This window comes from Eurosta solidaginis, chromosome 4 (assembly GCF_040869045.1).
Source record: "Eurosta solidaginis isolate ZX-2024a chromosome 4, ASM4086904v1, whole genome shotgun sequence".
In the NCBI taxonomy this organism is placed as follows: domain Eukaryota; kingdom Metazoa; phylum Arthropoda; class Insecta; order Diptera; family Tephritidae; genus Eurosta; species Eurosta solidaginis.
Window position 1 is genome coordinate 183,657,171 of NC_090322.1, and position 18,127 is coordinate 183,675,297.

The 18,127-nt window shown below is 37.4% G+C and overlaps 1 protein-coding gene across 5 annotated transcripts in view; it reads right to left on the reverse strand.

The window, feature by feature from the left end:
* Positions 1–7,880, reverse strand: part of Rip11 (Rab11 interacting protein) — a 96,320-nt gene extending 88,440 nt beyond the window's left edge. For 3 of the 5 annotated variants that reach the window (XR_010953059.1, XR_010953056.1, XM_067784144.1), the window contains exon 1: positions 7,385–7,854. Coding sequence is in view for 1 of the 5 variants with exons in the window: in XM_067784144.1 (XP_067640245.1) it covers positions 7,385–7,415 (31 nt within the window). In the remaining 4 variants the exon portion in view is untranslated. Of the gene's footprint in view, positions 1–7,384 lie in introns of all 5 variants that reach the window. The other 2 variants (XR_010953057.1, XR_010953058.1) reach the window with 2 other exon arrangements.
* Between the last annotated feature and the right edge of the window lie 10,247 nt (positions 7,881–18,127).

Consider the following 18,127-nt stretch of genomic DNA (forward strand, 5'->3'; position numbering starts at 1 on the left):
TTGCGGAAAACGGTGTAAAAATAACAGATTTTAAAATGTGAATGTATCATTCACATTCATTATAATATACATACATATATATATACAAAAGTTCTTAGATCTTATTGTACTAATACTATTTTTGCAATAAACGAAATGAAATGAAAATATGTACATACTTAGCTGTTTTCTGCTGTTACTTTTATTTATTCAGATTGGCAAAGTGAGTACGTATAATATAAAATATAAATATAAATCAAAACAAATAAAGAGCAAAAACAAAGAAATAATAATGAACTTGAAAGAACTCATTCGCATTTCATCGTAAGTTGTATGAGTTTAAAGCTAAAGCAAAAACAATTTTTTTGTTATGCTGATAAGGTGACACTGATATTTGTATTTACATTACAAAATAAATGAATAAATATAATGGAATGTTGCTGGTTTTTGATTTGAGTTTCTTCGTGTACATGCATACGTTCCATGAAGAGAAAAAGCAAAGAAACCCATATGCTTATCTACAACAATTAACAGCTCTGACATTAGTGATATTCAGCAGAATGGCGCCAAAACAAAAGTAGTGTCTTGAGAATTTTAAAGCGAAGAACGTGTTCTGAGAAACCACCCAGATAGAATTAGAAAATGCGCTAAATTCATCAAATTTTGGTAACCTTGGCACTTTTAGCTAAATACTTGCTGACGTACAAGCATTTATTTTGCGAAATGTTAAGTTGACATACGCGGAGAAAAACATGTCACTCAGATTGAGTTATCACCAATAAAACGATACAAAACATACTTTTCGGTTGGTATCTGAGTGGTTCAGCAACGGAGTTGTCACATATAGGCAATGGCCATGTCAATCCCCTGACCTCAACTAATGAGAGCTTGGAAAAGTCAAAAGGTCATAAGAGCGGATTGTCATCCTTTTCATTTCAAAGCAAGGAACAATTGTGGCAGAAGACAAAGGATTAGGGTGGGATAGTACTCCATTAGAAACCTACCGAAAATTAATTAAAGACGTTCCCAATAGAATAGGCAAAGTTTTACAAAACATGGAAGAAATACCGGTGATTAATAAAACAGTGGAGCAAGGAATTATATTTGAATGGTGTGCTTTGATTTCTAAAAGCAATGTTTCATACACTTTTTATTTTGACCAACGAAATTTTTTTATTATGAAATAGTTTTCTTTAAAATGAATGAATTATGTATGATGATTTTCATATATTTAGCATGAGTAACTAGAGTTATTAATAGCCGTCTTTTTTTTACACGCGTATATGTTTACGTTTGCGCGTAAAAAAAAACGCTTATCCTCGCATAGATAGTGCTTAGGAGACCCATCTAGCGGCAATGTTTAAATAACTAGCTACAGAACTGGGTGTACCTAAAATCGGAGACACAAATCTCTGGTGGCCATAATGTATAACATATAGCTGAATCCGTTGCGATGAATAGTGGATATACACCATTTTTAGAGGTGAAACATAGAATTAGTGTTGAGGTGAAACATAGACACATATTTCAATTACATCTGAGTATAATGGGTATTGAAATTTAGTAGGACGAAGTACTTGAAGTTTGACGCTTAGCAGTCCATATAATGTTTACGTAAATGTCTATAGATGTGAAAAAAACACAGCTAATATTAATTATAGAGACCGAAGCTATTATTTTGTCCATAAGTGTATATTCAACTAATACATATACATATGTACATATTTAACTAACTAAAATTTGCAAACTTTTTTGTTTTTGCTAATAGAAATAAAGGTCGAACTAAAAGTCAAACAAAAATTTGTTGAAATTTTTTTTCACATTTGCCTTATTAACAATTAGTAGCATACAGAGTACACAAATGTTTCTTTTCAGTACTTTGGTTTTACTAAAGTTTGCCTCTTGTTCAATTTTAAAAACAATTGACAAGTTTTTCATATTTGTTATTTTTTTGTTACCTTTATATTAAGTCCCTTTCATGTTTGTCCCCTCATTTCCATACGAATTTTTTACCCACGGAAGTCTTTTTCGGTAACTTCCCGTTGAGCTAGACACTTGATACTTAGAACATAGGTCAGATCTGGGAGACACTACAATGCAAGTGAAAAAAATCCGCTAGGTGGCACACGGATCGAGATATACAGAAAATTAATTTTAAAATGGAAATTTTGCGATCGACTTTTAACTAACTTCTCGGTGATCCAGAGACTTGAAACTTAGCACATAGTTTGCGAGTCGATGGCACTACAACTCTTGGAAAACAAAATGCCCCCAGGTGGCAGACGAATCGAGATAAACGAAAATCTCTGAAAAACGCAGGGAATCTTGCGATCGATTTTTAAGTAACTTCCCGGTGAGCTAGAGACTTGAAACTTGGGCCGTGAGTCAGAACCCGATGACAATGCAATATTTGATCAAAAAAATTTCGCTAGGTGGCGCATAGATCGAGATATTAAGAAAATTAGTTTTGATTTGGGACCTTTCAATCCATTTTTAACTAACTTCCCGGTGACCTAGAGACTTGAAACTTGGCACACAGTTTGAAGCTTGGTGACAATACAATTTACAGAAAACAAAATTCTGCTAGATGGCGCGCTAAGTGAGATAACTATAAATCCTTGAAAAACGAGGGGAATCTTGCAATCGATTTTTGAGTAACTTCGCGGTGAGCTGGAGATATGAAACTTGAGCCGTAAGTCCGAACCCGGTGACAATGCAATATTTTATCAAAAAAATTCCGCTTGGTGGCGCATGGATCGAGATATTAGGAAAATTAATTTTAATTTGGGAATCTTTCAATCCATTTTTAACTAACTTCCCGGTTACCTAGAGACTTGTAACTTAGCACATAGTTCGAGACCCGGTGACAATACAATTTATAGAAAGCAAAGTGCCGCTAGGTGGCGTGCCAATTGAGATAACTACAAATCCCTGAAAAACGAGGGAAATCTTGCGACTGATTTTTGAGTAACTTGCCGGTGAGCTAGAGACTTCAAACTTGGGCAGTGGGTCAGAACCCGGTGACAATGCAACATTTGATCAACAAAAATTCGCTAGGTGGTACGCGGATCGAGGTAGTAAGAAAACAAATTTTAATTTGGGAATCTTTCAATCCATTTTTAACTAACTTCCCGGTTACCTAGAGACTTGAAACTTGGCACTTAGTTAGAGGCCTGGTACCAAATCAACTTATAGAAAACAAAGTTCCGCTAGGTGGCGCGCTAGTCAAGATAACTGCAAATCCTTTAAAAACGGGGGAAATCTTGCGATCGATTTTCGAGTAACTTCCCGATGAGCTAGAGACATGAAACTTGGGCCGTGAGTCAAAACCCGGTGACAATGCGATATTTTATCAAAAAAGTTCCGCTAGGTGGCGCATGGATCGAGATATTGAGAAAACTATTTTGAAATTGAGAATCTTGCAATTGATTAGCAGGGGTCGTTGCCCTCCCCTTCGCGAACTAAGAACACTGAAAGTTAAACATCAACAACATGAGCTTAATAATATTTATTTACATAAATTTATTAATAACTACAAACACATACATAATACTTAACTATTCTTAATAATAAAGTAACTAAAATGATAAATAACTTTGAATAACAATAAGACTGATAAGCTGCATAATGGCACCAGATACTGTGCATCTCTGAAAATATCGATAAGCATTGACTACACGTGAATAATTACACAGCTGCTTTCTAATACAGAGAATGAGTAATGCAATTTAAAATACATCTCTGTAACTAAACTAAATAAAGTATGTGGAAAAATACAATTTTGTTGAATCTGAAACTCACTTGGGGGATCACATTTCTAAAGTAATTACCTCTTTTACTGACTATTAAATTAATCTATCTTCTAATTCAACAAAGTTTTGTATTACCAAAACCTAGACATTGTAGATATTTTAGGGAGCTCTTGATAAATAAATAAAAAATTTAACGGACTGCTAGAGCCCACAGCTGGGTCTATAAAGCAGGCTTCGCTTTTACCTAAACGTCATTACTCTTTATACTTATAAACACGCTATATCGCTCATTTGCTGCAACGTCGTCATAACTCAAAAAACACAATTTTCCAGGAGAGTCATTCAAAGATTTTAACTGCCATATGTTGCGCATATAAAGGCATATTTTCATTTTTATAACACGTGCAAAATTTTTAACTGACCACGAAGATTTTTTTATACAACATAGATCATGATATTGGGTACGTTTATATGTTATTAACTCAAAAGTCATGTTTTTTGAGTTATGACGACGTTGCAGCAAATGAGCGATAAATGAATCTGAAATTAAAAATAATGCACCTCGCCCTTTTGTGGAAGGCTGGATACGCCCTTGAGCACTACGCTACCGAATGTCTTACACCCCAAAATCTTGGGTGTGACGTTTGATCAGGATCTACATTTTGGTGAGCATGCAGCCGCAATTGTACCGAAAATCCAGAGCCGTAATAAAATCCTCAAATCTATTGCTGGCACTATTTGGGGAAAAGATAAAAAAACGCTCATTACCACTTACAAAGCAATTGGCCAGCCGATTGCATGCTACGCGTCCCCGATATGGTCGCCAAGCCTAAAGACTACTCACTGGAAGAGGCTACCAAACAGTTCCTGTTGAATACCTAGAAACCTGGGCATCCCAACAGACATCTGATTGATGAGCCAACACCGCCCAGGTGCTTAAGTAGTCATCTCCGTAAGCATTATGAGGAAATATGGCACCTGAGAACAAAGCCGTATGAAGCCAAAAAATACAAGCAGGTCCTCTGTGAACTCAACAAACAGGCGTCGGAGCCCTATGCCAGGTATTGCCCGGTGAATCCTGTACTCAAAGAACAATACCCTAAACTTGCCCTAGGAAAACGCGAGTCACTCTAGCTTAACTTCGATCTGGATACTGTAACAGGTTAAACTCTTACCTATCCAGAATCAACCCCGACATACAAAACATATGTCATGCTTATAACGTGTCCCCACATGACACCAACCAGCTCTTCAACTGTATTGTGGAACCAACGCTTCTAACACCCCTCTCATTATGGTCCACCCCTGTTGAAGCATCAAGTTTGCTTGGACTCCCGTTAGATGATATTGATGACAATTTGTGATCGGTCGCACCTATTGGATGGGGGCGAAGCACTGCTACAACAACAACAACATAAAGTTGACGAGAAACCCCTTTGGTTATTATTGTTTTTGTAGCAGAACACATATTAAATTGGGTCGCAAAAACCCCAGAGTAGCTCCGCTACATAGAACCGGCTGCCGTTGAAAGCGCAAAATACACACCCTGCTTCTCAAAGGTGTTGATGGTAACCAAAGGCGTTGATGGTAACCAAAGGCGTTGATGGTAACCAGTAGGATGTGATGTAATGCATGTAATGCCCGGTTGGCATACAAATAATTTCTCTGTGAGCCAAAACAAGTGTTAAATTTAATTTGTTCAGCATGATCCAGTTAAATTCGGCACATTTCATTACCTTGATTGGAAATACCGACAGAAGATTGATATTTATGTATCTTTATATCTACAGAGCAGCCAGGCGCATGTCAGTGCCGGCACTAATAGCAAAGGTAGAGAGATTAACTAAAAGGTTGCTATGTTTAAGTTTTACTTTAATTCAAAATGCCAATTTGTATGATTAAAAGAAGCACGACGCAAATTGAAATAGAAGCTCGGCCTAAAACCTCTTCAGAGGTTATCGCGCCTTACTTTTATTTTTTATAAGCAAGAAAATAGCTGACTAAATAATTTTGTGATTAAAATAATAATTATTACATCGTATACATATATTAATTATTCAACTATTTTTGGAAAGCTAAAAATGTTTCACATGGTTTCATCAAATGTTCAACACAAATTCACTTTAATTCAGCACGTTTGAGTAAATAAATAAATTCAACAAAATTTTTGGGTAAAGTCAACTGTTGCATGCCTAATAAAGTGAAATCTGTAGTAGGTGAATCAAATGCAACCATCGTCACGTGAAATATGTAATCGTATGACTATTAATAGACAATGTATATAGTATAGAAGTATATCTATATAAATATGGATGTATGTATGCGCAAGGCACTTTATAAGTAACATGTAAATATTTACGTCTAGAATAACGTAGGTACATATATTTTTATATAGTCAGCAGGTGGCGAAAAGGGAACCTACTTTGATAAAACAATGATGATATATTAATAAGCTAATGTGGCAATCTAAATTGCAAGCGCAAGTATGTACAATGATCATTACAACAAATTAATGTAAATGTAAAACATTTGACGCGAAAAACAGTACGAAGTAGAAAGTGGCACATGAGCTACTACAACGTGCCTCGCTGAACTTTTTGAGTTCAAACCGAAAGGCCTCAATCTCATTAATGCACTCGATTACTTATATGTATGCTTTAATTTTTTCACATTTTTTTACACAATAATAATCTGAATGTATAAGAAAATAAGTGTATTATTAAATGAGTGCAATATTAAAAAGTGAAATTATAACATAAATTAATCGAGCGTTTGCATTGAACTTTAATCGCACTGGTCACTACCATTTATTTCTTTTTCTAAGCCAAGTTTAAGCTTCCATATCTACATCTCGGTGCTAAAAATCATGTATTAGCTTAATGCTTGCAGTAACATTATGTATGCTTGAATATATGTTCAACAGACGTACATATGTATGTAGACCTATAATAAAATACATTTATTTTCCATTCGCATTGCTAGTGCCACTGTTTCCATTACAAATGGAATGTGTTTTTAATTTTATACGCCGATCGTTCACATTGGCAGCAGCTCCTAGCTTTTGCCTCACCATGCATGCTTTGTTTCATAAATTTTATTATTGGATGTTTTGTATTTTTGTGTATATTCGTTGTTGGTTTTGTCAAAACCAGTTACCCACCAGACAAGCTTTGTAGTAGGTATATAAATAAGTATAGTAAATAGTAAGGTGAGCAATCGGGTTGATGTTAGCTTTAGCTTACATTGTTTGTATGCAATAAAGAAAGTGACTGCGCATCAACCAATGTAGACAACAATGACTCTGAATCAAATATTAAAGCAAATGGTGTTGTTGACATTGCGTATAACCCCGAACCGCACGACCTATGGAATTTCCGGGTAAATGCCAAGATATCTTTATATAGTTTATAAGTAACCAATACCAAAATCGTGTCTAACTGAAGCGAGTCTAAACCTATATATTCTTGAACATGCTTGCTTGCAAAATAAAGAAAATGAGATACTATTCATTTTGGTATTAGGTTGCTAGGCACCTGCTTTGAATGAACCTTCGAATCAATAAGTTAAGACTTAACTTAAAGAACTACAAATGTAACACTTTTATTTTAAATGTACTGTTATTAAAAGTTTCAACAGGCATTCTGAATACTCACCAGTGACTTGTATATGCGTTGGACTCCACATCTTTTTGAAATTCCAATTACGTCTCCTCAACAAATGCTCGCACTTGTCCCTGGTTCCCGTAAATCGAAAGCTTAATCACTTTAATTCCTTTTAAAACTTGCAACTGATAATTTGTTTACTAAATAACTGCTTTTTTTACTTGCCGTATACGTATATGCTTTTAATATGCTGTGAATTCTTTTTAATTGCAATTTTTCTTTTCTATTTTGTTAGCTACACTGCCAGCTGCACAGCACTTCACACAATCGCGTTTTGGTAATCAGTTATGTATTTTCTCGTGTGCTTTTTATATTTTTTGCGTTTTTATTATTATTCCTACACATTAAAAAACAAATTGGAAAATAAGAATCATTAAATTTAACGCAACCAGTTTCTAATTTATAAAAATCACCTCAACTAACGCGAACAACAATCAACACCCGAATTGGTCCAATTGCGGAAAAAGGTTGACAGCTGTTGGCCGAATAATTTTGAACGAATTAAAGTAACGAGTAGGCAGAGCTGCCAGACAACAGATATAAATTTGTTAAACGGTAAGACACCCTGCAAGAAGCATGATAGTCATTTGATGCAACAGCTTATTTATTGCTGGCAATTTATTAGCACCAAAGAGGATAGATATACAAGAGGGCGCACTGTAGAGTTTCTACATGGCGCTGAAACAAGTTGGTGTTCCTCTAGAAAAACCAGATTAGGTGTTCACCATGCGTTTTGTTATTCTGTCCTCACCACCCTGGGCTGTCATTTTTATTTCTTTCTTGTTTTTCGTGCGCGCGGCCATTTTTGACACTTTTGTTTGTTTATATTTTCATTTGCATAGTTTTTTGTTATCCAAGGAAAACAAGTGTTTTTCTAACTGATCGGTTAATCGTGATTTTGTGCTGTTGTGACTAATAAAACTTTACAAATTGAATTTTAAAATGTAAAAGAAAATTGTTAAGTGATGATGCAAATGTAAATTTGTGTAATAAAGATTGGATAAATGTGCAGAAGTGAAAATAGGTAGGTACCGTGGTATGTGTATAAATGTACAAAGCTATATATATATGCAAGTGCTACAATGTCGGTGGCGTTTGTCTTCCATTTAAATAAAATCTAAGAAAGTCAATAGAAAAATGTAGAAAACAAGTTTTAAAGTTATAACATATATTTGAATGTGTATTACAATTGGTTAAAGTGTGATAAGTGCGAATATGTAGGTAGCGAAGCAAGCGTATAAATAATGTATATATGTACGTATGTATATATGAAAGTGTTGAAATGCCGACGGCTTTTGTGCATTCAAGTGGTACAAAGGAAAGCTTGCCTTAATTTTGAAAACTAATTAAAATCTTACAAAATCATTGTACATATTATGTATAGATAGTATGTGTTCAAATAAATCCATACATATATATATATAAGTGTGCAATACCTTTTGTTCATCTTTACTCCCTCATCTTATGGTGAAAAGTGCATCAGAAGGGCAGAAGAATTGTTAAGTGTTCAACCTTATTTAAAGGAAAACTATAACTTTTTTAATACAAACTATGTACTAGCATTAACATTGTGTGGTACCTATATGTTTAAACAAAAATATTCCTTCACGGCGTGCCCACCCATCTCTCTCCACCACAGTGACAACTGCTACAATTGCAATTCATAACTCTGTAGTGAAATCGCAACGGTTTAACGGAAAAGATCGCGGAGATAACCGATTACATGAATAAAAATAGTATATATTATAGCCTCAATTCAAAATACAAAGCTAACATCTAGATCGGACCTCCGAGACTCTAATGGCTAAACATCCATAGGAAAGATGGTGTCTGTGTGTTTTCCCTCTGTTCTCGAAATCAAAAAAGAAACAGTGGCATAGTAAGGGGGGTGAGTCAAAAAAATATTTTTCCCGGGCGCAAGAAAACCTTACTACGCCACTGTCGGCAAATTCGGCCCAATCATTTATTTGGGAATCTACAAGTAGCGCAGAAGGAGAGTTTGACCAAAGCCACTGGCTGTCCAAGTGTGTAAGGACGTCGCGGCCTGAGTTTCAGTAAAGAGTAAAAGATCAAAAGTCACCTGAAAACTTAAAGGAATGTTCATATATCCACGATTTGTACTGAAAGCCCAATAATTTTTTTGAGCAAGTCCAGGACTTGACCATCTCTCCACCAGTTTGCGTGTGTTCTCCCCTCTCCACAAGAAATACGAGTCCTAAACTACACCAATTACTACTGCATCAGCCTGCTTAATATCGCGTGTATGAGCTTTTCGCATATATGCGAATATATATATGAAGATAGTACCGTGAATAAAAACCCAAAGGCTTCGGTGGCTAGGTCATGTTGTGTGAATGAACGAAGGCAGAACAGAGGAAGGAGGGGATCTCCACTGAGTTGGAAGAGTCAGGTGGATAAGGACTAGACCTCCCTTGGTACTCCAAAGTGAATATTTTTGAATATGGTGTTTCATAACATTTTTAAAAATCGGCAAAAGCGTTTACCGATTCTGTGTGGATTTTTTCTAGGGCCGTCTAATACTTGCCTGGATCAAACGGCTGTGTTGGCAGGTGCCAGATAGTGCTTATTGATGAAGGGTTCTTTTTATTTTTATTTAACTTTGTATTTTAGTTACTTTGAACTTTGTAATTTTCAATATTGATTTTTAAATTTTCAAAAGTTTTGATTGTTGTGAAAAATTAAAAATAAAATAGACGCATACATTTAGGCTAGGGGTGGGACTATCGGAATAAAATTTATCCGAATAATAAACTCTTTTATCCGCCAGGTATTCGTAATCCGAATAATATTTATTCGGATTTTTTATTTGTTTATTCGGATAGTACTATCCGGATAGTGCGCACTATCCGGATACTTTGAATAGTAAAATAAAAGACATTGCGTTTATGTTACGCTCATCGCTTGTGCAGATGAGCATGCACATATATTTATACGTAAATATTTTTGTTTGTTCGGGGTTGCTTTGTTAATATTCATTTATTTAGTTATATATATTTACGTAACTAAAGTTGTGCTTGAGGCTTAAACTAGAAATAGTTATCGGGGTCGTTTACAACTGTACTGATCATAGAACTTTGTTTATTAGTAAACAGGTGTGGAAATGGTAATATGGTAGGAATTTTTGTTTCCCATATACATACATATATACATATGTATGTATGTAAGTTGTATGAAAATTTTTGTTTTGATATCTTTTGGTTTGTATAACATCTAATTGGTCACCATTAAAAAAAAAAAGTTTACATGTCATTGTCATCATTTTTTGCGAAGTCTAATGGATCAAAAGTTATTTAAGGTCAATGTTAACTTAATGAAAACTTTGGACTTTTTTCTAAAATAAAGTTTGAAGCAATCCATTTTAAACATAACAAAATCAAAATTCTGGTGGAATTAGTGAATAGTTTCAAAAACGACTGTCTGTCTGTTTTAGCCGCTCCTTAAAATTTTGATTGTCCTTGAACGCGTTAAAGCTGTAATATAAATACCCAAATATGCATATAAGCATATTCTAACATATGTACATGTTGTATTCTTGCAGATTCCTTTGAATTTAATTTAAATAACTTTAGATCCATCAGACTTCGCAAAAAATGTTGACAATGACATGTAAACTTATTTTTTTAATGGTGACCAATTAGATGTTTATACAAACCAAAAGATATCAAAACAAAAATTTTCCATACAACTTACATACATACATATGTATATATGTATGTATATGGGAAACAAAAATCCCTACCATATTACCATTTCTACACCTGTTTACTAATAAACTAAGTTCTATGATCAGTACAGTTGTAAACGACCCCGATAACTATTTCTAGCTTAAGCCTCAAGCACAACTTTGGTTGCGTAAATATATGTAACTAAATAAATGAATATTAACAAAGCAACCCGAAACAAACAAAAATATATGCATATACATATGCATCTATACACACATAAATATATGTACGTATAAATATATGTGCATGCTCATCTGCACAAGCGATGAGCGTAACATAAACGCAATGTCTTTTATTTTACTATTCGAAGTATCCGGATAGTGCGCACTATCCGGATAGTACTATCCGAATAAACGAATAAAAAATCCGAATAAATATTATTCGGTTATCTGAAACGAATAAATTTATTCGTTTATTCGAATAACGTTTATTCGAATATAATTCGAAAATAATCCCACCACTAATTTAGGCGTATTGAAAAAAATAGTTTAAAGTTTTTATAAATAAAAACGTAGTTTAAATCTCCACAATTGAGATGTTCCCCTACCCTCTTGGAGGCGGGAAAGATCAAGCAATTGTTTGCTAGGGAATCCAGGTTTGTAAGAATTAAGCATGAACTTTTTGTTCAGCATTTTATTATTAGCCTCACAGGATCATCCTATGACACTGCCCGAGGAACGAAGAAAAGATAAATGTAGGATAAGTCAAGTGGCCGCCCAAAGGGGTCAGCAGACGCATAGTTGGAGAATAATATTGTAACGAATTTACTTGCAAATCCTCTTATTTGCCCTTTTGCTAAGTTCGTATCACTAAACTATTGAATAAATAAATCCAATATTGAATAATGGAAAAATGGACTTTGTTAAAGTACTTCACAATAACACTTATACTTTGCAACTAGCTGGCTTAATAACCAAACTGACAGCTTAAATAAAACTGACTTTCAAAATAATACTGCTATTGCTCGCTAGATAGCGTCTTAATCGAAAACTGCCTATAGCGCCTCTACCGCTGATGCTTTTATACTCTGTGATTTCCTCGTGGCATCTTCTAGGCGCTTCCAGAATTTTACTTAGTTAGTTATAAATTTCTCAGGTACAACTACAGATGTATAATTTCTCATTTGAGTAATACTTGCACAAATTATTGCCCTCTCTTGTGACAACTCAGATAAGATATATGCATGTGTTTGTGCATTGCTTCTCCGCTGCTCGTAGCACTTGCATATATATGTAGCTATGTACATTTATACACATACACATACCACGGTACCTACCTATTTTCACTTCTGCACATTTATCCAATCTTTATTACACAAATTTACATTTGCACCATCACTTAACAATTTTCTTTTGCATTTTAAAAATCAATTTGTAAAGTTTTATTAGTCACAACAGCACAAAATCACGATTAACCGATGAGTTAGAAAAACTCTTGTTTTCTTTGGATAGCCAAAAAAACTATGCAAATGAAAATATAAACAAACAAAAGTGTCAAAAATGGCCGCGCGCACGAACAAAACAAGAAAGAAATAAAAATGACAGCCCAGGCTGGTGCGGACAGAATAACAAAACGCATGGTGAACACCTAATCAGGTTTTTCTAGAGGAACGCCAACTTGTTTCAGCGCCATATAGAAACTCTACAGTGCGCCCTCTTGTATATCTATTGTGGGGACACACACAGCACACAACATCTGGTAATACCATTCTATGTGGCAGTTCTTCTTCGTTTCTGTTTCCTCTGGTCATTCGCTGGCGGTTGCAAGTTCGAATTGCAACCGGAGACAATTCATTGAATCGCTACCAACTGAACTAAGCTGACGCTTCTATATAAATTAATAAGAATTCAATATTTAACAATTCCACATATTTTGTAACTTAATATAAATTATCTACATAATAAATATACGTTCATTTGATACAAATTAAATTGGCTAAGTGGTTAACAACCACAATTGGTGACCTCGACGTGATTTTTACAAGCGGCGCTACATCATAAAAAGACAAAGCCATGGCAGAAGCAGGAAATTCTGCAACTAACGTAGGTGATAGCACTGAACCGGTGAATGGAAACCAACAAGACGAATTCTTCGAAGCAACGGGTACTCAAACTTTCCATCAACTGGGTGCACACATCGATAAATACGAACGACTGGAACTTCCACCTTTTTGGAACCAAAAAGTCGAACTATGGTTTATTACGGTGGAGGCTCACTTCCAGCTGAGGAGGATTACGTCTGACGCAACGAAGTATTACGCTGTTATCGCCCGTCTCGATCAAGACGCACTTATTGTCATCGAGGGTATTATTACAGACCCTCCAACAACTGATAAGTATTTAACACTCAAAGAAATTCTGATAAGCCATTACGGTATTTCACAGGAACGATGGTTCAAAATGTTATTGTCTGGTTTGGCACTAGGTGATCGACGTCCCTCCGAACTCCTGGCCGAAATACATAGATTAGGCGGAAACAAACTCAACCCCATTTTCGTACGCACTATTTGGCTTGAACAACTTCCCACACAAGTACAGCTTGCGCTTGCTGGAATACACGAGACAGACAACGCCAAATTAGCTCAAATAGCAAACCAAATGATGGAAGTACAACGCGACGCTGCTAGCCGATGCGTTATGCCTATTTTCAAAACTGCTGCTTCAAACAATGGCAATTTAACGGAACAAATCGACAAGCTGACGAAGCAAGTTAAAGACCTGACAACAAAGGTTACACAATTAGCACCGGAGGATGGTTTTCGGCGTCGGCAAAACCTAGACAATACCACAAGTATACGGCTCGGCTCAGAACCAAGCAGGCAACCATCATTGTGCTTCTATCATCGTAGGTTTGGAGTGCGCGCAAACAGGTGCACGCAACCATGTACATATGTAAAGGAACAGGGAAACGCAAGCAGCCACCAGTAGATTCGGCGACGTCTGGTGGTAAAAATCTACCCCGCCGTTTATTTATATACGACCGCAACTCGGGAACGAAGTACCTCGTCGATACTGGCGCAGATATTTCTGTAACTCCACCCACTAACAAAGACAACCTTTCACCAAAAGCACTTCGACTTAAAGCTGCGAACGGCACCCAAATCGAAACGTTTGGCGAAAAACCAATTTTGCTCGACTTCGGCTTTCAACATCCGATCCGGTGGGTATTTTGCATTGCCAATGTCCCATACCCAATTATCGGCGCAGATTTGATCCATGAACATGGGCTAATGGTGGATCTGAAGCGCGCGTGTATTATCGATCGAAGCTCCGGTTCACGTAGCACAGGGTCGTTCGCTACAGCACCTATCACAAACATTACGGCGCTCAGCGGTACGAGCAGGTTTACAAGCATCCTCAAAAGCTTTCCTGAACTGTTAGGTAACCCGTCCAACCTCACGGCAACCAAACATTCAGTCAAACACTACATTACAACCACTGGCCCTCCATGCGTACAACGCGTACGGCAATTATGCCCCGAAAGACTTAAAGTTGCTAAGGACGAATTCCGGTTACTGGTCGAACTCGGTCATGCCAGACCGTCTAACAGCCCATGGGCCAGCCCTTTACACATGGCCAGGAAGAAATCAGGGGATTGGAGACCGTGCGGGGACTACCGCAGACTGAATGAGCAAACGGTTCCCGATCGGTATCCGATTTCATTACTTCATGACTACTCCACAATTTTAGCAAACAAAAATATTTTTTCCACAATCGACCTCAAGCGCGCATTCCACCATATTCCGGTAGCAGATGAGGACATCCCAAAAACAGCCATAATCACCCCGTTTGGATTGTACGAGTTCGTAAGCATGCCGTTCGGACTCCGCAACGCAGCCCAAACGTTCCAACGCTTCATTAATGAGGCACTAGCAGGTCTCGACTTCGTATACGCATACATAGACGATCTGCTAGTGGCATCAACAGGAGAGCAGCAACACGAAAGACACCTTCGAGCAGTATTCCACCGGCTGAGCAAATACGGCCTATGTGTTAACGCTGACAAATGCGTATTGGGTGCAGCCACGGTGAATTTTTTGGGGTATCGTTTATCAGCGGCCGGGTCAACACCACTACCGGATAGAGTTAAAGACCTGCTTAATTTCCCGAAGCCAAATACCATTTTGGAGCTACGAAGGTTTATTGGAGCTGTGAATTTTTATAGACGCCACATGAAAAATGCCGCCACGGTTCAAGCTCCACTCAACGCATTTCTAAAAGATTCAAAGAAAAACGATCGAAGGCCAGTGCCATGGACAGCAGAAGCAGAGTCTGCTTTCGTTTCCATAAAGGACCATCTCGCGAAGGCCACTTTACTTGCACACCCCTGTCCATCAGCCGAAATTCGGATCACATGTGACGCCTCCAGCACAGCGCTCGGAGCAGTACTCGAGGAAAATAGCAACAGCACTTGGCAACCTTTAGGATTCTTTTCAAAGAAACTGTCACCGGCAAAAAAGAATTATAGTACGTACGACAGGGAATTGACTGCGGTATACGAGGCAATAAAGAATTTTCGCCATTGGGTAGAAGGTCGCGAATTTGTTGTCAGGACCGACCCCAAGCCCCTTATTTACGCTTTTAAACAACAATCTGACAAATCATCGCCTCGACAAATCAGGCAGCTCAGTTTTATCAGTCAATTCACCAACAATTTTCAATATATTTCCGGTACTAACAATAATGTAGAGGATACGTTCTCACGGATTGACACTATGCACCTCCCATTGGCAATTGACCATGACGAACTATCTCGAGCCCAAACAACAGATGAGGAGCTACAAAGACTGTTGGTTCACAACGACACATCGCTCAAGTTTCACCCACTGACATTCGGCCATAGTCAACAAATAGTACATTGCGATATTTCTACCAATAACGTAAGACCATTCGTGCCATCAGAACTTCGTCGTAAGGTTTTCGACGCACTGCAAAATCTAGAACACCCCAGTGGGGAGCCACAGTCAAAATAGTCGCGCAGCGATACGTATGGCCGTCCATGAACAAAGACATCACCCGATGGGCTCGCCTCTGCCTCCCTTGCCAACGTTCAAAAGTCAATCGCCACGTACACGCTTCACCAACCTTTTTCGACAGTCCCGATGAAAGATTTGAACATGTACATTTGGATTTAGTCGGGCCTTTGCCAGAGTCACAAGGATATAGGTACTGTCTCACGATGATTGACCGATTTACTAAATGGCCGGAAGCCGTCCCCATAAAGGACATAACAGCAGATACAGTCGCAAGTGCTTTCTATTCTAATTGGATCGCACGCTTTGGATGCCCTAAGCTTATGACAACCGAGCAGGGTACGCAGTTCGAAAGTGCATTATTCACGGGCCTGTCGAGATTAGTTGGAGGCAAACGAATTCGAACCACGGCGTATCATCCAGCCTCTAATGGATTGGTTGAAAGATGGCATCGTACCCTCAAGGCGTCCATTATGTGCCACCAAATTCCCCAGTGGACCCAAGCGTTGCCAACAGTCTTGCTGGGATTGAGAACGTGCTGCAAGAACGATTTGAAAGCATCACCAGCCGAATATTTATACGGAACGACACTCAAGGTTCCTGGTGAATTCTTCACGAACGCAGAAGCCCCAGTAGGCTCACAGAATTTCATCAACGATTTCCGCAAACATATGAGAACTATTCGGCCAGCTCCCACCACACACCATTGCCGACAGAAAACGCTCTGCTTTGAGGACTTATCTACATGCACCCACGTTTTTATAAGAGTCGATGCAACCAAGCGTCCCCTGGATCAACCCTATACAGGCCCACATAAAATAATCAAAAGAGTAGACGAGCGAGTCTACACTGTCGACGTGAATGGCAAGCACTTCAACATTAACATCGAACGTCTCAAGCCAGCTCATGTAGCAAGTGACGAATTTTTTGGAGAACTACCTCACCGACGTGTTCTCATCAATTCAAACATGCCTCAACAACCGTCACTTTCAACAAGTTTACCACTACAACAAAATTCTACAGTAATACGATCACTTAGGGGGAGTAATGTGGGGACACACATAGCACAGAACATCTGGCAATACCATTCTATGTGGCAGTTCTTCTTCGTTTCTGTTTCCTCTGGTCATTCGCTGGTGGTTGCAAGTTCGAATTGCAACCGGAGACAATTCATTGAATCGCTACCAACTGAACTAAGCTGACGCTTCTATATAAATTAATAAGAATTCAATATTTAACAATTCCACATATTTTGTAACTTGATATAAATTATCTACATAATAAATATACGTTCATTTGATACAAATTAAATTGGCTAAGTGGTTAACAACCACACTATCCTCTTTGATGCAAATGAAAATATAAACAAACAAAAGTGTCAAAAATGGCCGCGCGCACGAACAAAACAAGAAAGAAATAAAAATGACAGCCCAGGCTGGTGCGGACAGAATAACAAAACGCATGGTGAACACCTAATCTGGTGTTTCTAGAGGACCACCATCTTGTTTCAGCGCCATATAGAAACTCAACAGTGCGCCCTCTTGTATATCTATCCTCTTTGCTAAAAGATTGCAAAGATTGTTTGAGTTTGAAAATTTGGTAAATAAAAACACAATTAAAATCAATTTTCTTGTGAAAAAAGTGTACCATTAGAGACCGAAATAATTTTCGCGTGTTATTTGCATTGTTTTTATTGTTAAAAGTGTTAAAAAAATAAATTGTAAACCATAAACAAAAACATGTCAAACTCACTAATTTTGGGAGAATAGTAGTCTCGCTTTTTCACGATAGAAATTGTTTTGGTGTTTTTAAGTTCCGATAAAGTTTCTTCAGTTTTTTAGCTTGGATTCCAAGTAAAAATAAAGTAGTGTCATATATGCTATATGGATCAATTTTTGTTGCATTTGCACGTTTATTTTCTACCGTATCTGGAGCATGCTTCTTTGGAACGGAATAACTGTATGCTCCCTTTGGCGACGTCTACCGAGTAAACGTTTTACAAAAGCGAACATGGAA